Source organism: Acomys russatus, chromosome X (assembly GCF_903995435.1).
Source record: "Acomys russatus chromosome X, mAcoRus1.1, whole genome shotgun sequence".
Taxonomy (NCBI): domain Eukaryota; kingdom Metazoa; phylum Chordata; class Mammalia; order Rodentia; family Muridae; genus Acomys; species Acomys russatus.
This window is the reverse complement of record NC_067169.1, coordinates 84,687,994-84,715,773: the sequence shown is the minus strand read 5'-3', so window position 1 is coordinate 84,715,773 and position 27,780 is coordinate 84,687,994. Positions and strand designations below refer to the sequence as shown.

General features: G+C 43.2%; 1 protein-coding gene across 1 annotated transcript; it reads right to left on the bottom strand.

Moving 5' to 3' along the window:
* Positions 1–11,146: 11,146 nt before the first annotated feature.
* Positions 11,147–21,764, bottom strand: Rtl9 (retrotransposon Gag like 9). The gene is given in 4 exon segments (XM_051140888.1): positions 11,147–11,511; positions 12,039–12,974; positions 12,976–16,118; positions 21,591–21,764. Coding segments are annotated over 3 exon segments (4,119 nt in total). The 5' UTR covers positions 16,042–16,118; positions 21,591–21,764; the 3' UTR covers positions 11,147–11,394.
* Between the last annotated feature and the right edge of the window lie 6,016 nt (positions 21,765–27,780).

Genomic DNA, 27,780 nt, shown 5'->3' with positions numbered 1-27,780 from the left:
TTCTACAAGTAAAAAAGCTCTCTTTTAGCTTTAGAGTTTAGATCAGTTAATAGAGTTAGTTAATGAGTTTGCAAGTGGGGCCAGTGAAATGACAGAATAAAGAACCAATTCCTTCATATTGTACTCTGACTGGATAAGCACTGTGACACAGGCCCCTCTACACACATAGAAACCAAATGAATGTTTTTGTTTTATTTGTTTGTTGTTGTTTATTTGGTTTTTTATTTCTCTTTTTGAGACAAGGTTTCTCTGTGTAGCCTTGGCTGTCCTAGACTCGCTTTGTAGACCAGGCTGGCCTCAAGCCTCAGCCTCCCAAAGGGCTGAGATTACAGGCATGCATTGCTGCACCTGGCTATTTTTTTTGTTTTATTTTTAAAAGAAAATGTAGCAGTTAACCAGTTGTTTCCACTAGGCTGGAAGCATCTATTTCTGACTCAACTATGCTCTGTCTCTATATCTCGAGAGCTATAAGAACATAGGTTAGAATATAGGTGAAAATAAAGTGCAAATGCATTTCTCAACTGTCAGGAACAATTCGTGGATTCTAAGTGAGGAGTGGACTATGCCAGGAAATACCAAGAAAATAACTTGCAGGAGAAGATAAAGATCAAAACTGTAAAAAGGAACTATGGGCACTGTTATTATCATTCACAATACCTGACCCTGAAGTACGTTTACAAAAAGTGATGTTTGGGTTGAGGGGACATGATTTTTGTGGTTCATTTACTTTGCAATGCCTGGTTTAGAGTTAATTACCTAGATAAATCAAGTTTGTGGGGGTTGCTTTGTGTGTGTTTGTTTTTGTAAGAAGAGAATAATTTTCATGTAAAATGCACAAAGTATAGCAATTAACAGTGAAAATTGTAGATTTACGTAGATCTACAATTTAAATACCTTCTCTACTACATGGAGATACACAATGTGTGTGACCTCACAAAGAGAAGAAATTTCCACTTAGCCTTTCTGTTAAAAATACATTTCAATGTACAACCACAACTCCACCTTTTCTACTCCTTCCAATCATGCAACTTCATGTTTTCCCTATAAACTTCATATTCTTGATTTTTTAAATAGCACACTAAATCCAATTAGTGCTGTCAATATGCACATGAGTGTAAACATGGACAATCTTGTGACCTCCTCCTCCATCCATTATGAAAAACTTGCAGGCTTGATCATGTGTGGACAGCCACAGCTGCTATACATCCATGAGTCTAATTGTCCTGTCATATCCAAAGACACTATTTCAAAACAGTTGACCCAACCTCTAGTTCTGATAGTCTTTTCGCTCTGTCTTCCATAATCTTACCTGAGCAGTGGTTTAGTCAAGCACTCCAATATCATTTATACTCTTCATTTTCACTGTGTGTGTGTGTGTCTGAGAGAGAGAGAGAGAGAGAGAGAGAGAGAGAGAGAGAGAGAGAGAGAGAGAGAGAGAGAGGAGAGAGAGAGAGGAGAGAGAGAGAGAGAGAGAGAGAGAGAGAGAGAGAGAGAGAGAGAGAGAGAATATGCTTGTAAGTGCATGTGTGCCTGTCTGTGAGTTTGTGAGTATATGTGTTAACTGCCGTCCACTGAGGTCTGAGTGCTATACTGATCCATAGTACTATGTCCATCTAAGCCAATTAATAGCAGTAGATTCTCCCCTGGGGACTATTAGTTCCCCAACCATGAGTTCTTGGTCATGTTTACAGTATATGGCATGAGTTTTGTCCTGTGGAGTGAGTGGGCTTTAAATCCAGTCAGAAAGTGGTTGTTTACCCCCATAACATCCATTCCTCTATTGCATCAATGAACCTTACTCAGCAATGAACACTGTGGGCTACAATAACTACCAGCCTGGAAAAATACGCTCTTCGGTGCAATTGCAGCATAGCTGTTATGAGACAACTTCGTTTTTCTTAAAACGTAATTGTTATAAGCCAGGTGTGGTGGTGCACGCCTTTAATCACAGCACTCGGGAGGCAGAGGCAGGCGGATCTCTATGAGTTTCAGGCCAGCCTGGTCTACAAAGTCAGTCCAGGACAACCAGGGCTACACAGAGAAACCCTGTCTCAAAAAAAAAAAACCCGTAATTGTTATAAAGAAGCAGTTGCCCTGTCAGGGACTATAACTTACTGTTCATTTTGGTATCTATCAATAGAACAGAAACGTTGGCCCTATAATACTGTCATGGTACAAATGGAATCAGCCAGTATTCATGAAATACCTCCATAGAAGAAAGTCACCTGTAATCAAGTATACCACACTGGACTATGAGTGAGGAAAAAAAGGACTTCTATTTTATTGTCACTGAAATTTACAGACTTGTTTGGCGCAGTGGCTGTAGTATCCGTAACGCATTTTCAGACTCCTCAGTCCACCCCCTTCCTAAGATGAAACTGTGTGTGCACTTGCATGTGTGACTGGATCTATTATCTAAGATAGTTGTATTAGTACCATACCTCCTCCCTGCCCATCCCACTCTTCCCTCTATAGTCTATCTTCCTCTTCTCTTTTCTCTTCTCTCTCCTCTCTTCTCCCTTCTCCTCTTCTCTCCTCCTCCTTCTTCTCTCTCTCTCTCTCTCTCTCTCTCTCTCTCTCTCTCTGTTCTCTTGTCTTCCTCTCCTTCCCTCTCTCCCCACCTCTTTCTGCTTATTATTAGCCAGCTTAAGCATAAGTCTCCCTCACTAGACTTGACTCAATTCATTCTGACGATTCAGAAGAAAGAAATCTTCCTGAAAGAGTTACACCTCCTGGGAACATTAAACAAACATGTTCCTGAAACTAGGAAACTGGGACATTTGTAAAGGAAACAATATGTCTATTTTTATAATGCTGTTCAATCTCTACAGTAATACTTTACATGTTAAAGGATCATCACAACAGATTTTTTACATAAATATCACCATGTGTTTGGTAAGTAGAGTTTATGCTTGTCGCAGAAATGCAGTGGGACTTAGCATTGATCACATGCATGAATTGTGGCGTGACTAGGTCATGATTCTGACCTTTGGAGAAGAAACCGTCACTTGGCTATATTTTATGCTTATTTTAAAAGTCACTTACCAGGGACTGTCTCTACCCTAGCTGAGATGGCAGCGACTGAATTTATAGAGAAGTAGATACATTAAGGATGGAGAGAAGTGGAATTTGATGTATAATTGGCTGTGGGGGGCTGGTGGTTTAAAAAAAGACATTTAGGATGATTACAGATTAAAGGACACCTGCTGCTTTAGTCATCCATCAGCCCCCTCCATTCTTCTGGAAATTTTCTATCTGCCCACCTTAATTTTATGTCCCAGCAGGAGATGCCATGTGCTCATACTACCCTCTCCCTCAATCTAGGAATATTCTAGAAATGGGCATTTCACTTAGCTTTACTGATAAGGTCCCTTTCTCTACCTTTTTGTGCTTTGTTGTAAGAGAACCCAATCAATCTCTATCATGTAGCTATGGGTTATAAAGCTGCTAACTAGCACAGTCAACAAAAATATACTGTGAGCCAAGTATGTAATTTCAAAGTTTCTAATGGCCACATTGAGAAAGAAACATGTAAAATGAATTTTAACAGTATACTTTACTTAGCACACTGCACCTTACATATTATTTTTTCACCATGTGATCAATATTTTCTTAATTAATGAAATAGTTTGCATGCCAGTTTTTTTATTTGGCCTTCAAAATTCAGTACATGTTTTTCTACTTAGCAACAAGCATCTCACAATTTGTACTGGCTGCATTTAAAGTGCTCAGTACCTACTTGTAACTGGTGTGAACCATACTGGACATTGCAGATCCAGGAACCAGACTGCCTATTAACTATGCAAAGAGATATAAAGAGGAATGGAAGGACAAAGAAGATTCATACTATTCAAGTTCCTGGCTCTAGGAGATTTTGTGTGTGTGTGTGTGTGGTTCACCTGTTATTTTTTTATTAATTTATTCATATTACATCTCGATTGTTAGCCCTTCCCCTGTTTCCTCCCATTCTTCCCTCCCTCCCATTTCTCCCCTTCCCTATGTCTGTGACTGAGGGAGACCTTCTCCCCCTATATATGCTCTCAGAATATCAAGTCTCTTCTTAGTAACTAGCTATCCTTCCTCTGAGTGCCACCAGGTCTCCCCATCCGGAGGACATGGTCAGAAAAGGGGCACCAGAGTTCGTGTGAGAGTCAGATCTCACTCTCCACTCAACGGTGGAGAGTGTCATGTTCGTCGGCTAGGTCTTGGTAGGGGTTCGAAGCTTACTGCCTATATTCTAGGAGATTTTGAAAAAGAGATGCATGCCACCCTTGTGTCAGCAATAACCTAGATATTGTATGAAACGTCTCACTTTTCTTTCAATGATAACCTTAACTTTTACTTTTAAAATATGTTTCCTAGTATTATTAGTAACAAGTCAAATTATTAAAATAATAGTGAATGATTTCAGTAAAATTATTTACATGATTCTACCTGAAAGATGACAATTCCATCAACTTGTAGAGTCGTTACTCTGTTCTTAGCAGGCATTACTAATTCCAAAGGTAAAGAACATTGAAAGTAGATCATGCATTAATAGAACCCACCTATCAAGCATTAGAACTGAGTAACACAGTCCAGTACAGAGTTCTGCCCCTGTGTGATTGTTTAGCTGGGAGCCACTGCTCAGCATCACTATTTCACACCTTGCTAGCTTAGAAAATGATCAAACTTTAAAGTATGGCTCCTGATAAACACAGATCACACCATCATAAAGTTGGAAAATCATGAATCAAGCATTCCTGAGCCTGAAAACTTCTAGATCTTCCTGAAAGATCCTATCTGTGACTGTAGCATCATTTTCAATCAGACTGTAGGCAGCCACTACCAGTGATTGAGGTCCAGTGTGTAAATGGCAGAGTGCATTGCCATTTCCCAAGAGTTGCAATGTGCATAGTTCATTCTTTTCTTTGATGAGCACTGATACTTGTCTTTATAAACACAAGCCATGTGAAGCAGCTCTGCTTCCCTTGGTCATAGCCTGTGTGAGCATATCTCATCTTGAAGTAGAGCATGCATGTCTTCAATGGGACTGGGGAACCTGCAATAGCTGAAGAACATCAAATCAGAGCTCCATGGGGTGAATAGACATTATAAACATATATATTTTGTCCCAGGCCAGGATGGTGAATACCACACTGACACATACAGAATTGTAACCATTATGAAATGTGGCAAACAACCAAAATATTTTAAAGGGCCTTCTGTATTATACTTCTTTCCTTTATTCCTTTCTTTCTTTTTTCCTTCCTTCCTTCCTTTCTTTCATCGAAGAAAGAGCCTAGAAAAAAAAATAAGTGTCCTGATTGTCTGTCTGTGGACTAGAATCAAACCTCTGGATGTTTTCCTGCAGGTGCTGGTGGGATTTTCAAATAGGAAAAGATAGTTGTGTGACTATATCCGAAAGAGACCAAAAGCAAAGATGCTTGATTAGAAATCGCAGTGCAGCAGTTTCCTTTTTTCCTTCCCAACTTGTTAATGAACAAGGAAATTGTCAGAAAGCCAGGAACCCTTTCTCTTCTTGGTTACTCGTCAATTCTTCAGAAATTACTTTTCCTTTGCAAGAATGCCATTTGTGGCAAAGGAAAAACTACAGTTTCAGATTAAATCATCCTTAGCTGACCGCACCCGGGCAGCTTTATTAGAATAACGGCTGATACAATGCTGCCCTCTAGCAATGGCTTCGACTGGGGCCTAGGCCCCAGTAGTCCTCTCCCAAGGCTACTTGAACCCCTCCAAATACCAGAGCAATTGCAAACAGAATAGGCTGCATTATCACCTAGATTGATTCCATAATGACAATCCAACAATGGTAAATGTAAGTTAACTAAGAATCAGAATGGCCAAGTAACTGCCTCAAAGTCATGCAGCTTGGCACTGGCATACCAAGGATCAGAACCCAGAGTCTTGTCTTGTTTTGTTCTCACGGCAGTCATTCTATGCCCTCTGCTCCCACATTCTCTCTCTGGTCAATTTTCTGTGCTCAGGATATGGAAAGTTTAAGGAATGTCAGACAAAGGAAGAGTCAGTGAATTACTGCGACAGTAGTAAATCATTTGTTTAGCTTAGTCTAAGTTTTAACAAGAGAAAGAAGAATACACAAGAGAATGACCACAAATTCCAGGAAACTCTAATGTTTAATGGGATTTCTGGATGTGCAGGAAACACCACCGTGCAAGCTTGCACTCACCTTTGTTTTAAAGCAACCATGCTTGTACATGAATAAGAACAGTGTAAGAGTTGTGGTCACTCTAAGCCAGTGGATAGAGTCTGTCTTTTGTAACCTTTTCTCCTGTTTCTGAAAGGACAATAGTAAAGTTGAGGCTAGGGTGAAAAGGAGACGTACATATTAACTGATATGTTCATAAAACAATCTAGGACATGCTTACAATGAAGTTAGTTTCCACTAAGAAAAGGAAAGGAATACTGATATCCTCTGCAACATATATGAACCATGAAACCATTACACTCAAAGAAAGAAGTCAGTCACAAACTATCTATAGGATTCTACTAGTGAGTGATGTCCAGAATAGGTAAATATATACAGAAAATAGATGAGTGGTCTCCAGAGACTGAAGGGAAGAGCAAATGAGGGAACATACACCAAATGGGTGATGTGTGGTGTGTTGATTACATCTCAATAAAACTATTGCTGAAAAAGTTTATCCTACTAAACTATGGGAGAGTGGGTCTGTTCACTCTATATTAACTTGCACATCAGTAGAGAGGACAATGAGAACTTTCAAAAAAGTTGTTACAGACCAAGACATTATTCCTTAACTCTTCCCAGCTCCTCCAGGTCCGGTATAGCTGTGAGCACAGGACCTCCTGTATGGAAAGTGAGTAGGCCAAGGTAGGAAACCTATGTTTTGTGCATTTTGGTGGCAAGGCACTAAAACTGAGACTATCAGCAAGGTCTGTGCATGAAGACTACGCACTAATACACATAGCCACATAGCAATCCATGTTTTCAAACTTTTATTTTATATGGTGTGGGCCATGGTGTGTGTGTGTGTGTGTGTGTGTGTGTGTGTGTGTGTGTGTGTGTGTGTGTGTGTGTGTGTGTGCATCTGCTGAGGTGCATAAGTGGAGACCAGGAGACAATTTCTGGAAATCAATTCTCTCTTTCCATTGTGGTTTCTAGGAATCAAACTCAGGTCAGCAGGCTTACATGGTAAGCACTTTTTACATCCTGAGCCATCTCCTTAGCCTAGTCCACATTGTTTCTTAAAAGAGAAAAACATCTTTGTCTCATTCTGACTCTTCATGCTGGTAGAGCCATGTGTGTATAAATGTGAAGTCTAAGTTTTGGTCTTGACTATCAGGTAAGTTAAGTGTCCCTTGGCCAATCTGTCCTCACTGCAGCACATTGGCCCTAGAAGGGACTGAAAGCTTATTGGAATACAGTTAAGGCCCTGCTTCTGTCAGCTGCCCTTACAAATTTTCCTTTCTTAATTCAGGCTACCCTGTGCTCCACCCCAGTTTGGTTCAGCATAATTTTGAATTTTTGTCAGGAAAAAAACTTTATAGATTATAGACCATTTCTATCTCTTTGCTGAAATGGAATCTGTGGACTTTTCAGTGTGTGTATTCTCCTCCAATCTTCCAACCAGAATAAGCTCCAATAGGCAAAGAGTGGTATTGGAAGGCAAGAATACACAGTATCTAAATAATGAACAACTCGCTTGCCTTATTCATGTGCCCCCTTTCATGGAGGAAAAGTGAAAATGCCAGGAAAATCAGTTCTGACAAAGAAGAGTCAGCACTTGACATAATCATCGAAATCTCTTCTAACTGCAGAGTCCTGGGCCCAAGACTTACTTCTGGTCAATCAGAAGATGCCTGGAAGAATAGTTTAGCTTCCTTCACAGCTCATAGCGCAGAGCTGAGGTTGCTCACTCTGAGGCTACATCAGACTGTGAACACAAACTCCTGGAGCTAATGAGGTCCTACAATGATTGATTCTGTACCCTTGAATATCAAAGAAGTTTCCCAAATGGAAAGAACAATGCATATCTAGATCTATGTTGGGGGAAACGGGGGAATCTGGATTACTTTTATTCAGAATTCCATTATTATGATCTTAGAACGTTGGCTAACGTTCATCAGCGAATTTGTTCAGTGAGTCCTCTGAGGGGCCATCTGGCTAAAAGTAACACAGCTTTATGCATAGTAGTTCACTTGTATAGGTATCTGGGGACAGATTTCAGATGTTGAAATCCCAGTCCTACTGGTTTCTTTGTTTAGTAGCTTTGGGACATGTGGTTATTTGAGTAAGAATGGCCCCTATAGGCTCATATATTTGAATGCTTAGTCAACAGGGACTGGTACTCTTTAAAAGGATTGGAAGAATTAGGAGGTGTGGCCTTGTTGGATGAAGTGAGTCCCAGTGTCTCTCTCTGCCTGCTGCCTGTGGATCACAGCAGGATGAATAACTCTCAGCTCCTTTTTCAGCACCATGGCTGCCTGTGTGCTTCCATGCTCCCCTTTATGCTGATAATGGATTAAACTTCCAAAACTATAAGCAAGCCCCAATTAAATGTTTTGTTTTTCTTTCTTTTCTTTTTTTAATGAAAAGATTTCTCTGTGTAGCCTTAGCTATCCTGGAACTCACTCTGTATTGCAGTCTGGCCTTGAACTCATGAAGATCTACCTGCCTCTGCTCTCCCAAGCACTGAGATTAAAGGCATGCACCACCAAGCCCAGCCTAAATTATTTCTTTTATAAGTGTTGCTATGATCATGATATCTCTTCACAGAAACAGAAAATGATTAAAACAGGGCAGTTACTTAACTTTCCTGTGCCTAGTGTTCCCAGTCTGTAAAATAAAATCAGTGTGACCCCCTGATTCTAAAAGTTGATGATGTTTTTTTTTTTTTGACAAATGCATAAAGCCAAAACTGTCCAAAGAAGTTGTGTTAGACTTTTCATTCATATGATAAAACACCTGACATAAAATATTTAAAATGAAGGAAGAATTTTTTGGCTCACCATTTCAGAGGTTTTAGCCCATGGATCACTGGATCAGTTGTTTCTAGATAATAATGGCATGAAGTATTATAGCAGAAGAATCTATTAGAGAAAAATTGTTCAACTCCTCGTACCCAAGAAACAGAAAGAGACAGATCAGAAAGAACCAAAGCAAGATAGAGTTTCTCCTAAACTATATCCTCTTAAATAGCCTTACCTTTAAAATTTACAGTGCCTCCCAAAGTAGTGCTTCTAGCTACTGACCAAGTTTTCAACATAGGAGCCTGTATTTAAGGGTAACTTCTTATCCAAATGATAACTAGAAACCAGTACTATTTAAACCTCTCATTGTTGTGTCCCAGAATCCATGTTCTCAGCTTTTGTGTTCCCTTCTACTGCTGCGGTGGGATCAAGTGGATATCCTTCATGTCCATATAGACAGTTGATCTCCACAAGGCAAGGTATCAGTCAAAGAACAACAAGCAATGTAATTCTACTGGTATCTTTCCCCGCAAAGAACTTCAGAAATTCTTAAGGAACAGAGGTTCCATACCACACCAGTGAGGGTAGGGTTTGGTGATGTCTGAGTTCTCCTTGCTTCAAGGACCTTATTTTTAACTCCTGGGTCAATGAAAAATAGAAAAATATAAACCACCACTCTTTTTGTCAGCTGACTAAAATGGTCCCACATACATTGTAATATGATAGTCTAGCTCCATAAAGCTGCTGACTGGCTCTTGGGTTCTGTCCTTGGTGTGCCTCCCACCACTCTAGATCATTTGGCCAACCAGTCTCCTTGAATGTTGTGCCAGGAAACCCAGCTGCCTCTGACCCCTTCCTCTATCCTGCCTCGAAACTGTCCCCAATCTATCTTTATAAAGTGCTTCAAACTTTATCATTCCTTCTATTTCTAAAATATCTTTTAATATTACACCAATTCTTGTTGTACAAATAAATTGGGCTTACTTATATCAAATTCTCCCATTTACCTATTTCTTGTCTTCATGTCATCATTTCTGTCTCATTTAAATGTGTTCTTTCTTGTAGTTCCTCTCATACCTTAATTTGGGTGTAATTTTAATATAAGAAAAGGTCTTATTTGTCACCTAAACTGTCCAGCACTTTATGTTGAAAGAACTCAAGAGTTAGCTCAGAAGGTAAGAACATATAACCCAAGCCTGAGTCTGCTACCCAAGATCTACATGGTAGAATAAGGGATCCAACTCCCTAAAACTATCTTCTTGTCCCTACATACACACTGTGCATCCCCTTTCCCTTCCACACACAAACACAAAATAAATAAAGGTTAAAAGTTAAATAACTCAATTAATCAAATTCCAATGGTCATAATGAATTCATTTTTCACAAATGACCTTTATTTTTATGATTATACAAGTAATACATGCTTACTGCAGTGAATCTGGAAAGTACAGAGAACAGTAAAAAGAAAATTAAAAAACACCCATAACCCACCACCTGAAGGCAAACACTGCTCATCTTATGTTCTAATTACCTATACCTGTTTAGACACCAAGACCCTTATGAGGAATGCTGGCCATGAAGCACAACAGCCAAGGGGAGCAAGGACAATTAACAACTGAGGGGATCACCCAGAGGTCACAGCTAGAGATTCCACACTGAAGGACAAGGGCCATAAGCAACGACCAAGAGATCAGAAGCTAACAACACAAGAACAAGTTAGGCTACTATAACACTATAGTGAGATGGTGCTTGACCAAGGTTTGTTTAGCCCAGTACTTGTCACGTGGCACATTACCAACAATTGTTAGCCATTACTATCACAACTATTAATATTATGGGTCAAAACAAATGGTTCAGGATTGAGACTATAAACAGGGCAAAGGCCCTGGAGACCCATTTAGATACAATGAATTGGGGCAAATAAGGGCAAGTCTACTGATTTGAAAGGGTGGTATAGGAGTGGGTATCTCTCTGTTTATAAGCTCCCCTGCCAGGTGGAATGGCACCAGGGTTTCCTCAAGTTTGCCTGATGACACATGGCAAGGTCATTTGAGGTAGGATATGATTTCTCCTGCCTAGACTTCTCCCTGGACCAAGAATTAGAACTGGCCTTGAGGATGACGACGACGACAATGATGATGATGACAACGACAACGACGACGACAATGACGACGACAATGATGACAATGATGATGATGCTAGTTCAGAAACTCATACACTATACACTCTTATAGTCTACACTGATTGTCAGGTCAGGTCACAGGCATGTAGGTGAAAGAAAAGGTCAAGGCAACCAAAAAGGAGATAAAGTGGGATGTGCCTGGAGGGGAAGGCTGAAGGGTGAAGGCAGCAAGGTTTATTATATAGCTGGATGGAATGGGTCCAGGAACCAGTCTTCAAGTTAGCAGCCAAGTCAGAAATCACATAAGATTCCAAGGAGTACTACTTGTTGGTGGGGGCCTTCGGTTGGCCTGCACTCTGTCGAAGGTGATCATGAAGACTTTGTTGGGGATCTCCATGTTCTTTCAAGTAGTAACAGCGTTTGGGAACATGTTGGTGCTATGAGAAAGGGGGGGAAAGCATAAATAAGATCCACACTTTCGATGACCAAAGGCATTCTATCAGATTAAATTCAGTAAGCCAGCAAGTCAAAGAACTGGGTAATTTATCAAATGTGTAAAAAATGTGGCCAGGGTCTAAGTTAATGAAATCCGCTGGTGAGTTGAGTCCATTACACATGTGGCTACAAGTAGAACCCAGTCCATAAAAGAAGACTCTCTCTTAGAACTGGGCGTACAATAAACGGAGAGTTCGGGTTGTGCCTACTGAGTCTCCTTACAATCCAAAGCCCACTCAGTAACCCGAGTCAGACATTGTTTCTGAAAATTCCTAATATAACCAAAATAGCATCATGTCCACACTTACTGGTAAAATTGTACATTGGGCTCTTATGGTCTAGGAACTCAGTACCTTTCCCTTGCCTTTTCCTTGATTCTACCTGAAAAACCATGGGTGTTAATCTCTCTTCACTACTTCCTCATGTTTTTGCTGAGAAACCATGAGCATATAACCCCCCTCCCCATTACCTCCTCTGTCTGCTGCTGAGAGCCCAGGTCATTCTCCATGGCCTCCTCATTGTTCCGCTTACAGGATGTTGGCACAACTTGGCTCGAGTTGCCTGAGGAATCCTTCTCTTCAGCCAGCTGGCACTCAGTGTACAGAGACCTATCTATCAGCTCCTTTAGGCTGCCGGCCATCTTCAGGAAAATACGGCCCATTTTGGTGGTAACGGCTTCTGAGAGTCCTTCCAAAAACCTGGTCCGTAGAATGGAATCAGACCAAGACAAATGTCGGGCCAGCAGCAGGAAGTCAGTGGCATACTGCCTGACTGACTTCTGGCCCTGCTTGGGATGGCAAAGAACAGCACTTAAGATGTCTATCTCAGACAGGGAGTCATATAGGCCCTGTGATCTTCTCAAGAAAGATTTATTTTCACTGGAGAGGGGGTTTCCGACTTCCATCTGCAAGATGGACCATCTCTCTGCTGCCCCCAGATGAAGAGACACCAGAAACGCCATTTTCTCAGAGTCATCCAAAAACCCCTTCATTTGTTTCTCGTCATCAATCTCCTCTGCATCTTCCTCCACAGAGGATGAGGCCCGGGCTGCTTCTTGCTCTTCTAAGAGGTAACAGAGTGCTGGCGTCAACATACCAAAGGATGGCACTTCCTTTGGTGGCGGGTTCTTCATTTCAGGGGTTATGCCAGGCCTGTGTGGTGTGCTCTTTGATCCAGGGGCTGTGATTCTGATGTGAGAGGTCGATTCCTCTCCCAAGTCTGTGGCTTTGATATTCAGAGTGGGTGTCGTTCCAAAGGCAGTTTGTGGTGTAGACATTGTTCCAGGGGCCAGCATCCTCATTAGTGGTGTGAACTTTTCTCCCGAGGTTGGAGCCGTCACTTGTGGCATGGCTATCCCTCCTGAGGCCGTAGCCCTCAGTAGCGGCACGGACATCATTCCTGAAACCCGAGGCTCTCATAAGTGGTGTAGATACTGCTCCATGGGCTGGGGCTCTCTGTGGAGGATTAGCTATCCCCCCAGAAGCTGTATTTGTTGGCTGTGACAAGGACGTAGCTCTCGAGCTCGCGACTTTGGTTTGTAGAGTTGACATTGTCCCAGAAGGCATGGTTTTCATCAGTGGCATCGACATCTCTCCGGAAGTCATGGGTGACATTAGAGGCATTGGCATGGTTCCGGAGGCTGAAGGCCTCATTAGTGGCTTAGACATTTCTCCAGAGCTCATAGCTGCCAGTTGTGCAGTGGGCATAATTCCAGGGCATAGAGCCCTCTCTAATTCCGTGGCCACACCTCCATCAGAGGGTCTCCTAAGTGGTGCAGACATGGTTGAAGAGACTGGTGCTCTGGCTGGTTGGGGAGCAACCCCTGCGGTCACTGGAGGTCGCCCTGGGAGGGGACACATGTCTCCACAAGCTGTAGCCATCATTTGTGGTATGGACTTTGCTCTAGCAGCTGGGGTCCTCATCGGTGGTATGGACATCACTCCAAAATCTGTGGGTCTCAGGAGTGCTGTGGACTCTGATGCAGGGACCGAACCCTTCAGAGGTGGCATCATTCCTGAGGTTGTGGCTGTCATGTGTGGAGCAGATATCATCCCATAAACTGGAGCTCTTGCAGGTAGAGCTATCTCTCCAGAAGCTGGAGGTCTCTTTAGTAGCAGAGACTGCTCTCCAGATGATGGTTTTTTTGTGAGGACTGCGGACATCTCTGATGAGTCTGAGGCTCTTGGTAGGGGTGCCGACATTGGTCCAGAGCCCTGAGATCTCATCTGCATCCCTCCCAAGGCAACAGATCTCATGAGTGGTGTGGACTCCCCTCCAGAGTCTTGAGTATTTATTGGCTGGCTAGGCATCTTCTCCAAGACTGTGCCTCTTGTTAGTGATGTGGATGTTGCTCCAGGACCTGGGACTCTTGTTAGAGGTACGGTCATGCCTCCAGATGTGGTGGCTGTCATCTGTGATATAGACATTGCTCCAGAAGCTGTGGCACTCAATAGCAGTGTGGACATGCCTCCTGAAGCTAGATCTGTCATCTGTGGTACGGACACAACTCCAGAAGCTGTGTCTCTCATTACTGATGTGGGCATTGTTCCAGAAGCTGCAGTTGTCATTTGCTGCATGAACATTCCAGAAACTTTGGGTGTTGTTAGTGGCTTGGACAATGCTTCAGAGCCTGGAGCTCTCATCTGGGGTATGTGTATAACTCCTGAGCCTGTGTCTCTCATTAAAAGTGTGGATGCTGATCCAGAGGTTTTGGCTGTCATTAGTGGAGTAGACATTGCTCCAGAGGCTGTGGCTCTCATTTGTGGTATAGATGTCAACCCTGTGGCTGTGGTTCGGATTTGTGATGTAGACATTGGTCCAGAGACAGGAGCTCGGATTTTCTGTGCGGATACTGACCCAGAGGTTGGGACTGTTGACTGTGACACAGACATTATTTCAGAGGCTGAGGCTATAACTGGCTGCGTGGACATCACTCCTGAAGCTGAACCTCTCATTCGCTGTAAAGAAACTGCTCCATTTGCTGTGGCCTTCGTAAAGCCTATGGGCACTGATCCGGGTGTTTTGGCCATTGTTAAATGTGTGGACATCGAACCAGAGGCGGTGGTTGACATTTGTTCTGTGAACACTGCTCCAGGGCTTGTTGCAGACATCACTGAAGTGGACATTGATCCAGAGACTGGAACTGTCTTTTGTGACATAGACATAGTTCCTGAGGCAGGAGCTCTCATTAGCTGTATGGGCATTGCCCCTGTATCAGAGGCTCTCACTGGTACTGTGGACAACAGTCCAGTGGCTGGGACTCTCATTGGTGAAGCAGACATGATCTCAGAGTTGATATTTTGAGTGATATCTGGGGATATCACTCCAGAATCAGATGCTGACATCAATTGAGTGGGAATCACTGTGGGGGTGAGGGCTGTCATTAACAGTGGGGACATTGCCTCAGCATCAGGGGCCAGCTTGGGTAATGTGCACATTTCTTCAGGATCTGGGATTGACAGCAGTGATGTAGACATTGCCGCTGAGCCTGATGCTGGCATAGGCAGTGAAGACATGACCGCAGAGTCTGAGCCTGTCGTGAGTACAGTGGGTATTCCTTCACAGTTTTCAGGGATTGTTGCCTGGGTTGACGTTTCTCCAGAAGCTAGGGCTGACATTATCAGAGAGGATATCACTTCAGAGTCTGTGCCTGACATTAGCAGTGATGATATCTCTCCAGAAGCTAGAGCAGTCATTAGCACCTTGGACATTGCTTCTGTGTCTTCATCTGTAATTTGCAATGGGGACATTGCTTCAGAGCCTGGAGCTGTCATTGGTGATGTGGAAGCCATTCCAGGGTTCATATCTGGAAGGAGGAGTGGAGATATCTCACCAGGATCTGATCCTAGCATTAATGATGCCCCAGAGGATGACGTGCTCATTATAGGTGCAGATATCACTCCAGAGGCTGCAACCGGCATCGCCAATGGTGATATCTCTGCAGAATCTGGTGCTGCCATTAGTGTTGTGGACATCGTCCCAAAGTCAGGAATTGTCATCATTCCTGGGGACATTAACCCATAGTCTGATGAAGACAACAATGGAGACAATGTTCCAGAATCTGAAGCTGGCATTAGCAGTGGGGACAGTGCTCCAGAGTCTGAGACTGGCATTAGAAGTGGGGACAGAGTTCCCGAATCTGAGGTTGGCATTAGCAGTGGAGACAGTGTCCCAGAGTCTGAGGCTGACAACAGCGGTGGGGACAATGTCCCAGAGTGTGTTGCTCCCATGAGAGGTGTGGACAGGCTGTCAAAGACTGGGGATGTCATCAGCTGTGTAGATGTCCCTTCAGGATCTGAGGCTGAAGATGAGACTATAGGCAACTGCAACTGAGAATGCAGGATTTGAAGCTCCGCTCTGGTCTCTGTCATTGGTCTAGAAAAAGTTGTCCCCCGGTTTTGGGGGTCACCGTTTTCTTCCCTTGTCATATTGTTGAATCGTAGTGAATGTAATGGTATTGACATATCTGCCATGGCTACAGGGCAGGGTGGATGGAGACTTTAATGTGTTGACATCAGGGGCCCTGATGAAGCTCACAAATCAATGAAATCTGTAAACAAGAAGAAGTTTAAAGGTGAAAAGCCAATTTCAGAAATGTATTCCAATGATTCACAGAGACCTGCTTTTATGAGTTGTCATGTATAGGGGATCTATGAGTTTGAAGAAACCATATAGCAGTAAATATCCCCAAAGCTCAAGCAACTATCCCTTCAACCTCAGTCCATTTTAAATTAACCCACCCAGTTGCTTAGGGCCTCCATGTTTATAAATGCCAAAAGCAGGCTCCAGAGCCAGGGAAGCCCTGACTCAAATGAGTCAGCAGCACCATCTTCTGGCCAATTACAAGAAGTTCAGGTTCTTTGCCTATGCTCTTTAAAGAGTCAACCTAGGTACCAGTAGGCAGGGATCAGAGAGCCCTTTACTTCATCACAATGGAATATTACCTATGGTCTAACACATATCTTATTACTATGAGAGCTGTGAATGTCTTTCAGGAAAATTAACACATTTATCTTCCCAATAACTAAGAATAGTATTCCTCAAAATAAAACCTTGCTTGATACTATCATCATTATCATTAATAACAATGTAATAACAATACAATACTAATTATTGCTTAATTAGTAGGTGCATAGATCGCAATTAACTTTAACTGTACAGAATTTTAAACTGCCCGTGATGTTTAGGACTTTGCAAGCCTTGTTGCACTTGGGTCTTAAGTAGTATTATTCCCATTATACCAGCTTTCTAAGAGTAACAAGATTTGCAGCTAAATAGGGCCACTGTGATGGTAGCACTATATTTCTGCCTCTTCATCCTTTCCTTGGGGTTGCTTGGTCTTTGGAAGCCCTGAGATTGCACATAGTTGTGTGTCTGACATTCTAGATTAGAGATCACTGGCCCATTAGTCTATAGTATTCAGAAGTTTCAAGTACCTGAGAGGAGGCTGGTCACTCTCATAGCCTCACCTCTCTGATCTGCTTCCATAATCAGCCACAGAAGGGGTACTCTGTCACACAAGTTGGAGAACCATGTAGACATATCATATAAAATTAATGTGTTATCATAGCCTGATTGTGCCCTAAAAAAGAAGACTGGAAACTTTGGGGCAATGTCAAAGAAATCATCAGTCTATGGCTATGTGCCTCCACAGCAATTGGGACACTAAGAGCAGAAATGACAACAGCAAGCATTACTTGAGCATGCACTGGCTGGTAGTTCTGCTAGACACTTTATCTGCCTCATATCATCTGATCCACACAGTAACCCTCAGAGATTCTTGGCAAATGTCCTTCTTACAGCTGGGTGAATGAAGGCCCACAGAAACTTGACCATTTGCATGTGGTTTGAGAGAGTCTTAAGTCCAGCCAATTCTTCAGCACCCCTACTCCTCACTAATAGGCTATAATCATTCACCTTTCCTCAACCTCAATACCATTGACTAGAAAACTCCAAGGTGAGGTGTCATAAAAGAAATACTAGAGTCCTGCCTACACTTCAGTTACCTTACTCTCAATTCATGCCATGGGAAAGATGAGCCAAAAGATCAACCCTCCAGCTCCACCTTCATCATCAAATAATCCCTGTGCTTAGCACAGTCTTCCATGAGGCACAACCCAAAGAGATCTTACCTTACCAGTGACAGAGAAGAGTGATAGTATCCTTTGCACTGTAGCTCTTTTGGTCTGGCCAATTGACTTATACCCTGTGCCAGTTCACGACAGCAAGGCCCAATACCAGCAGCTGTTCTCTGCAATCTCCCTTAGCTATCCCTTGCCACACCCCCCTCTTGCCCGCCAGCCAGCCTGCCGGCCCGCCCACCCACCCCATTGCTCTTGACTTGCTAGTGCCTGCTCTGGCTCTCTGGTCCCAGATTCCTGCCTCTATATAGGCTCTGACATTTGCCTCTGGCTGCTTTTCCCTTGTCAGCCCTCCAGGAGCTCTACTTTAGCTCTTGACCTCTGCAACCCCACCCCTTTACCCCTTGCCTCCAATAATACCACCAGCTTCACACTGCTATGTGCAACTCTGGCTACCATAAAATGAATAGACTGTCACAACTAAGGAGATGAGCCAGAAAGTGTCCTCACTCTGGAAATGCATGCTTTCTGCAAACAGGCAGGCACAGCTACTCTGGATCCTAGACAAGGCAGCTGGCCAGACTGAAATGTGCTGGCTCAGTGTTAGAGGTAAGGACTGGCACTGAAGATCCAGAGAAGTAGCATCTGTGAAACTCAAGGAGGTTCGTGGGTAGGAAAAGGACAGTGGGAAGAGACAGGGTAGTGGAGGCTGGAAAATAAAGGCCTTAATAGTGGCCCATCATCGTGGGAATTTGTAAAAGCCAATACATTCCAGTGGCAGAGACAGAGAGAAATCTGGTGACCAATGTCCATTCTGCAAAGCTAGGATTCAACAGTAGGCTCCATAGGTTTCAAACAGATGGCAAGAATGTCAGTCTTGAGCATGCTCAGTGGGGAACACTCTCATATAAACAAAGGTGGAGCCTGCTTTCTAGACTGAGGGCACAAGGTCAGAGTAGTAAAGAAACATCACCAGAGTCCTATTTCTTCTTCTTCCCCAACCCTGCCCCTCTGTCCCCCCACCACCACCCCCGTGCCCTCTCTCCAATACTGTGGATGCAACCCAGGGCCATGTTCTTGCTACCCAAGCACTCTACTACTGTGACACACCCTCAGACCCACTCCAGGCTTTTAGATTGATACCACCGAAGCATCCATTTAGTTTGGAGGCAGAAGTGGCCATTACACTCTAGACAGTCAAAGCCTTCAGGTAAAGTTCAAGGAACTTGGGTTTGTGGACTCAGAATTTGTAGACAGAGTTATTTAAAATGATCAACCAACAGCAACTCATAATAAGCAGTAGACACTAAATGGGCCTGTGGGCTAAGTAAGTACTAAACATGCATCACATTTTTCTAGTTTCTCAGCAACACATGGAAGGTAGGCACTGATGCCATCCTCATTTTACAAATAAGGAAACAGGCTTGCAAATGTTCCTATGACAAAGGTTGCAGATCTGATCCTAATGGGTGAAAGGTGAGTTTGAGCCCTGATCAATTTGCTTCTGAAATCATTTTCTGTTCACAATCCATGATTTAGAAACACTCAAAAGGCTCTACTGACTGCTGGTTCCCCACCCCCACCAAGCAAGGAAATCTTCTTACCACAAGTGGTTAAATTGTAGCAGCAGCAGTGCTGACGGTGGTGGCACTCATAGTAATACCTTCCCTTAGAATGCCCATGTCATATGTCAAAAATTATGCTAAGGGCTTCCTAAGTGTTGTGTCATTTGCTCTGTACAACTACCCTTTGATCTAGAGCCTTGTAATTCCCAGTTTGCTGATAAGGAAGTGGAGCTCCAACGTGTGTTACGGTAAATGTGAAATGTTCCCCCCACGTGTTTGTGTGTTTGAACACCTGGTCAGTGGCTGGTGGGACTGTTTGAGAAGATTACAGAGGACATAGGACACTGGTGGTGGGCTTTGGGGTTGAGCTCTGCTCTTTCCAGTCTTGCACTCTGCTTCCTGATCCATCCAGATGTTAAGGACTGCCACCTCTACATGCTGTGGGCTAGTGATGCCCAGCCATCATGCCTATTAGGGAGGTGCTATTATCACCTTCATCATCCAGATGAGTAACCAAATGAACAGAGACATTAATCAGCTTTCCTAATGTCATTCAGCTACAGAGCTCAGTTCTCTTTGGGAACAAAAAAAAAAAAAATGGAAATAATATGAATACCTGATGTTAGAATACAATTGCTTAACGATTAAATGAGTCATAGTACAATTTAGCAGCCCCTAATGTATCTATTAAGAATTACAATCTAATGTGGACTTATGAGATCCTTTTGAAATAAAATAAATGTGTCTGCTTCTACACTGTGTGGCATTTTACACATGTCTAACTCCAGACCTCAGAAGACTGAGTCTGGAGAATTGCAAATTGGAGACCACCTCTTAAATTGAGGCTGTCTCAAGAGAAGGCCACAATTGTTTTAAATGTCCATATTTTAATGACATGTCATGAAATCATAATTACATTTCACCCAAAAGTTAACGTAGAAGAGCATATCCAAATATTCAAGTGATCATACTTGAATGACAGAATTACCTATTTTTATTTTCATTTTCCTTATCTGTATTTTCTCATTTGTCTAAAGTTGCCCCATTATATTCATTTGCAAAGAAAATAAACAAAAGTTATTTTCCATTTTTAAACATGATTGATTCCCTATGGGTCTATGTCTAGCCCTTGCCAGTCCTCTGCATGAATTCTCTAGGGATCCCCAAAATCCGTTCACAAGCATCCTTTCTCCCTCAAAGTGCTTAACAGTTGCACCACTTGGGCCTTTCCTTCTGAAGTGACCTCTAAAATCATATCTTGGGTGGCTTGCTTTTATTCTGTTTTTCTTGGTTTATAGTTAAAGTGGTTACTTCTAACTTTTATTTGTGTTGAATATGCATGTAATCTAGGAATTGATTCCTAGGATTAAAAACTTGAAATATCAGTCCAGAGAATGTCCTGAGACTCCACCACCCTGCTTCCCCACAAGGCCCGCTGCTCTGTCTACTGGGATCTGGCTGTGTCTCCTTCCAACATTTTTCTACTTGCAATGGCACTCAGAGTATATAGCATGCAATTGCCTGCGAAGCCTCAGTGTGTGCAAAAAGCTACACCTAGAAAACCATTCCAGCCACACTCCAGGGCTTCATGTTCTGGTCCACTGTGACAATTTTCATCAGCTTGCCTCTAAAAAACCTACTGAGAGAGGGCTCTTGCATGCTCTGCCTATTTGGGCATAGACTTCTGTTTTATTGAAGAGTCCCTAGGAGCACGGAAAAGGAAGGCCTCCTAAGGCAAGAAAAGTCCAGAAATTGCTGCTTAGCATCTCTCAGATCCCCCACGTCCCACCCTTTGTGCTGATCAATACGGATGGGAGGTGTTGAGCTCCTGCCACCTTGCAAGAGGTAATTGAGTTTAGGGGATTGCATGGCTAGCTGCTTGGGAAAATAAGAATAAACAAGAGCCTGTTCAATATGTCAACAAATAGCTTTCCAACTGTTGAAAATAAGCCTGCCTCTAGATTCTCAACAATATCTCCCCCACCCTAGTGAACACATACCCAGTTACCTGAAAACAGAGAAGCTTAAAGATCAAGCTCTAGTTTGGGGTACCCTACCTTCCCCATCATTCAGGAGAGAAACACACACACACACACACACACACACACACACACACACACTTACACACACACTTTTGCTTTCCATCAGCTTTGACGCTTGAAATGCCCACCCGGTTCTTTGTAAATGAGTGGTGGAGAATGGCTAGCATTTACTAAGTTCTTGTTATGACAGGCACTGTGCTAAACATTTTCCATGCATTACATTATTTTACTGCACAAAATAACAATAAAGTGGAGGAGTTTGCCACCACCCCCCCCCATTTTATAAATCAGCTAAAGAACTGAAGTAGAAAGAAAATAAAATGCAGTAACTTACCTTGGCTCTTCCAGCTGAGAGGGAGTGAGGCTGGGCTTGTCACTCGAGTCTGTCTGACTCAGCCAGTGCTCTTAGCTCACAGGAGAGTCACACACTGTCTTCGAGTCTCTGAAGGGCTGTCATATGGAAGAGAGGGTAGGTGTGTTCTGGGTAGCTCCAAAGAAAAGGATTTGACTGTTAGTTGGGAATTATGCTTTCATTGGATGTGCTGCAAATTCCCCCAAACAACATGTATATGCATGTCCAACTCTATAGGGAAAAGAAACATTATAAGAAGAGCCAACGGAGCTGCCTTACATTAGGTGCTGTCCTGAAGGATCTGTGGAATCAGAGAGAACGGGGCGGGGGAGGGGGCGATACGAGAGGACTGCAAATGGGCAGTGTCCCAATTTTCTTAAATAAGGAAACTACATACCGGTGTACTGTAAACTCCAGAGCTGTAAGCTTGATGTCAATCCTTGGAGAGATTCTGCTGCAGATTATAAAGCAGGTAATTTATAAGCACTTACGAAGTAAGTGGCATCAGGTCGTACCTAAAGGTACTCACAGGACTCTACAAATGAGACCAGGCTCCCAGACTATTTATAGCAATTGCAAAGCCCCAAAATTGGGGGACTGACACTGAGTTACTAGATTTTTTTTTCCAAGGAAAGGCATTAAGAAATAAAACTACCCCAAATTATCATTTCCTAAAGAGAAAGAGCTTCCTTTAAAACACCACAAGAAAAGGAAATAATCTCAGAATAAAAGACAGTCCTCTCAACATGATACATTTGTCTCCTTTTTACAAATCATTTACTACATAGTCCTCCGGCTTCCTCCTTATGGGGGGATGGGGGACATGGCACACTGCTACAATATTCCTGGAGGAAGGGCACTTGTCCAAGGATCTGCTTTAGGGAGTCACTCAGAGTGAAAACATCAACATATATGAGATCAAATACCTGTAAGACAGGAAGTCTTTCTGGCCAGGAGAGAGAAGAATTTAATCTTAGCCTAAGTAAAGACATAAGCATAGATAAAGAAAGTATCCACAGGAAAGAGTCACAAAAAGAAAAGTTGCCAAGTGGGAAGGAAAACCCTGCTGAGGCGGGACTTGGCCAAGACATTTGACCTATGCTACCCCTTGGACCATAAACCTCCTTTGTAGGGATAAGTGCCTGACGCCATGAAGCATTTCTACCACAAATTAGTTTCTGACCTGATGATCTCCAAGCAACCTTCAAACTATTATTTGTCTTCCTGGGACCTACTTTCTAAAAGCAGAAGAATACAAAACAGGCAAAGTTCCAGTTTCCAGAGTGGGGAAGGGGGTGGCAAGTTCTAGAAGGAATTCTCTAGCTGGACTCTTCTCCTGTTGCACATTTTTACATAGGCTGTAGATAAAGGCACTGATGGGAATTCTTACACAATGTTTCTAGAGCTGAGTAGCCTAGCAGAAAGGTTTACATCTGAAGTCCCATGGTTTACAATATTCTGTCTGCATTTGGTTATTTTCTCTCATGTTCTTTGCTGCCAGTTTGCTAGGTTCCAGCAGTTTGTGCTTCTTGTGTAAAATCCTTATGGGCCATATGCTCATTGTGAGCTCCACTCCATGAATAGTAGATACTTTACCCTACACAGTGGCTGAGCAACCATCTCATTCCTGCCCTCAGCTTTCAAATGTCCCATGGCACTGTACAGTCCCTTGTTGAACAAAGAAGAGAAACTGGAATCTCTTAGTTGCAGAATCAGCCTCCTTTTTCAGTGCTTTGAAATTGCAAATTGACTATGTCTATTGTCATTGACCTTGTTTCTGGAAGTGACCACCACACAGTATACACTTGCTTGCTACATCCTCCACAACTGCATTTCTCAAGATAAATGTATGGCGGAGAGCCTGTGCATTAGTCTCTCCATAGGAAGACTAGGAAATGTACCTTCATTTGAGGAGGGGGCGAGCCTCCATTTTCAAGAGTCAGACTTAGGAAAAAAGAAGCAAGGCCAAGAAATATACAGTTTAACCCTTTATTCCCAAATCCCTTGACTTTAAGAAACTTTGCTCTGATTGGGAGTGGGGGTGGGGGTCTTTTTAGTACAAAGACTTGTTATGTAACCTAGGCTCGCTTCAAACTCGTGATGCTCCTCCTGCCTCAATATCCTGCATGCTGGGATTACAGGTGTGAACCACCATGCCCAGATTGAACATGTAGTCTGATTTTACCATCTCACAAACCTGAGCTGGAACCCCAGTACTTCTAGTCACGTCTTAACTATTGAGAATAATCCCAGACCTATCTCATACCTCTTTAAGAGCTTTAAAGAAAACAACACGTATACAGTGTCTGGCACATGGGTTGAAGCTCAATAACCTCGCTTCGTTCTTTCTTCACAAACTCTGCAGCCTGCCTTCTCTAGGCTCAACCTCTGCCTCTGTTGCCAAACTGCTCACTCTTTCAAGGTCTGCTATTCAAAGTCCCCAAGAGAGAGATTATCATTGGTCCAAATTTAGTTACCACTGTACTTGTTGGACAAACTTGTCATCCCTGGTTCTATCATAGGCTGCTTGCCAGCCTATAGAATGACCGCTCATGGATCAGACGCCCTTCTCTGCTCAATCAGCTCTTGCCTGGGAGTGGGGGTGGGGGGGGGAGCAGAATCACCATGGTACCAAACATAGCCACCTATTCATAAAGAAACTGCTACTTCCCTCAGCTAGGGTCTGTGGATAGAAACTCCTTAGAAGGGGCCCGTGGGTGTGGCAGGAATTCTGAGGCTTAGCCCGTCCAGTACACCTAGGCTTCTCATTTATCCAGCCTGCCAAAGGAATGAGGCGTTCAAGTTAACTGAAGTCTCTTTTTAATTCCAACTTTTCATCTTCACCAGGCCAGAAACAGCAGTTTAAAAAAAAAAAAAAAAAAAAAAAAAAAAAAAAAAAAACTAGACCACAGCTAAGAAGGGGGAAAACTTAACCCTAAAAAAGAGACCTGTTTCTAGAACACGTTTTACAGTTTCTGAAGCACTTGCACATCCATCTCCTCATCGCAGAGCTTACAGACTGGCAGGCACAGGCTCGATCCAGACTACAGGCAGATTTTGTTTGACCCACACAATGTTTTTTAGCATTTTTAAATTAGTTGCAAACACTTAAAAGTCAGGAGATTTCCATAAGACCCTGGCTGTCTGGCTTCACTGGGGAAAACAAGAGGATTTCGATCCTCATTCCATCATGACAAGTGTCAGCTGGGATTCAGAAGGCTGCTCCTTGTGGATGGGGCATGAGCTCACTGTGTCCTCTCAGCCACCTTTACTTTCTCACAGTGACCTACTTGGCCCTTGTAGGCATTTTTCCTAAGTTACATAACTTGGGAGAGTTTATTCTGTCCTTCCAGAACATGGATCCTGGGACTGGGCTTTCAGGCCTCGAAGCAGACATCTTTACCCACTGAACCACTTTACTGGCCCCTTGTGAGTTCCTAAAGGCCCATTTGAGTCCCTTGGATGAGGTGGATAAAGTGGTAAAGACCACACAGTCTGAATCCTGCATGGATTGAAAGCTCCACTTTGCTCTTTCCCTTGCTTTGGGACTCTGGGCAAGTTGCCCAACTCCTCAGACTTTTTTTTCTCATCTATAAAATGGGTGTGATGATATAAATGACCCAAATAAAAGACATTGGGCCAATTAAATGAGTAAATGCATACTTAGAACATGAGCTGACTAGGTGGAACATCAGAAGCATTAAATACCTTTCTCCTTCCCCCCCCCCTTACCTCTCTCTCTCCCTCCTCCCCCTCTCTTAGAAATCACCAATCCTGACTCAGAGTTACCCAGGCTGGCCTAGAACTTGAGGTCCTCCTACCTTAGCCTCCAGAGTTTCTACAGACAGGCCTTTCCACCACGCCCGCTTTCTTCTCATTTCTACCCTGGTCTATAATTTCCTTATGTGCATCTCTGACAACTGAAAGTTTCTGAAAGCTAACATTTTTTTTTTTTGTGGCAAGCTCATTTGGTAGCAAAATTGGACCTGGACTGATACTAAGCTATTTATCCCATTTTTTGAAATATTGATGTGCTTTCACAAGGTACTCTCTCAGATCCTATTAGCCAGTATTGGTTAGTATGTATTTTATGCACCAAATTGCTTTACAAAAGCCCTCATCCAGAAAACCTTGGACCTATGGAACATTTATTATGACTGGTTTGTATACCTACTCAGAAAATGGGACAATCTACCTGGCTGGAGGATAGCAAGCAATCTTCCCAAAGCCTCATGACTTCAAAGCAGAAGCAGCTTGGAGCACAAAACACGATGTCCATCATGGTTAGTGTGCAAAGTGTGCCCTAATGTCACAATAGTCATACTGATGCAGGCAGTAGCTACCACATTGGGGACTCCTGAAGAACTGAAGATTATGCCCCATTTATTGAGAGTGGCAAACTCTAACCTTAGTAGCTTTCTTTCACCATTCTGTTATTTTTTGCTATATGTCATTGGGATAAATTTAGGATATGGATTAATGTCTTCTTTTTAACAGAAGAGGACACTGAGACCAAGAGAAGAGAAGCAATTTACTCAAATTCACACACACACACACACACACACACACACACACACACACACACACACACACAAAACCCCACCAAAACAAAAACAAAAAGAAAAAAGAAAAAAACAAAGGCAGAGCTGAAACTCAAAGTCCAATTCTGTGCTTTTCCTTCTTAAACCCCAGGGCCAGCCCAGCCATAATATACACTGACCTTTTACCATGCTGACCCTCACACTCTGCAGACAGTCCTAAAGTTTGCAACATACCTGATGAAAGGAGAGTTCCCCCAAGATCTCACCAAATATAAAAATTAGACAGCATGTCTGGGTGGACCTCACCCTTCCCTGTTCCATAAGCAGCAATGTGCAGACACCATCCAGTCAGGAGCCCGGGAGGGGAGATTTCTCAAATCCCAAGAAAAATCACAGAGACCCTACTGTTTGCTCTTCTCTGTTGATTTTTAAGACGCTGACATTTACTTATGCCAAAGGCCAGAAGAAATGAAAAATCTACTGGAAAGGGAATTTCATCAGTCATGAAGCAATATGTTAAAGAAACCTTTACACAGTATCAGTTCCCTTGTTTGAAATGCAGAAAGAAGAGCATAGCTATTTCATATTGTTAGCACATCAGAGACTGGGGCATGAAAACAGCATGTCCAGGACCTCTTTGTAGCCCCCTGCCATAGCACGGGGGAGGTTTGTGAAATCGACTCCAACTTGACAAGTTGGAAACAAGACGGCAGGCCATAGCCTAGGTGACCTCGTGTTCCTCCTAAGCTCATGGTTTGAGTTCCTGCTACCACCAAATCCTTACTTTGATCACACACCCACAGCGACCCAGATCTTTGAATTCAGCAATTCTTTCTCAGGTTTCAGTGAGGCATTGGAAGCTTGAGCTATTTTGGGACGCTTTCTCTTCTGTGGATGCCACTTTCGGAATACGCCAGGAACATGCTAAGGACCTGGCGCTCTCTATCCTGGACCTGTTTGGGGGTTTGCGCTCTCTCTCTCTCTCTCTCTCTCTCTCTCTCTCTCTCTCTCTCTCTCTCTCTCTCTCTCTCTCTCTCTCTCCCTTCCCTCCCCCTCCCTCCCTCCCTCCCTTGCTCCCTCCCTCCCTCCCTCCCTGGGCTGATCATTTGGAGGACAGTCATGCCTGCCAACCTAATCCCAGAGGCCTGACTACCTTGCCCAGCCACAGGCTCCAAGAAGCAACGTGCGTGCCAGCACCCTCACGGTAAGGGACATGGAGGCACAAAGCAGCCTGACAGAATGGGAGCCATCCTAAGGGATGGTTTAAGTTTGGATGCTGGCTGAGAAGATGAGGAAGGGGTGTGGGGGTAGGGAAGATGAGGGTTATTTTTTTCCTCCCAAACATCTTATTCCTACGATCATCACTTCCCAATCTGATGCAACTGACTCGTCAGGCATTCAGGAGCCTGCGAGCACCGTTTTCCTCTTCTAAAAATCTTCTGCACCTGTAAGTACCGGGGCTCATTGATGTTCATGCTGACTTCTGGGGAGGGGGAAAGGAGGAAAGAGTGTAGAAATGGTCATCATTATCTGATTCAGGTGTGGGCAAGTCCAAAGATTCGGAAGTGTCTGCCAGACCCCCCCCCTTCCTGTGCTTCTTAGCTTGAAAACTGAAAATGTCTCTGTCCTTT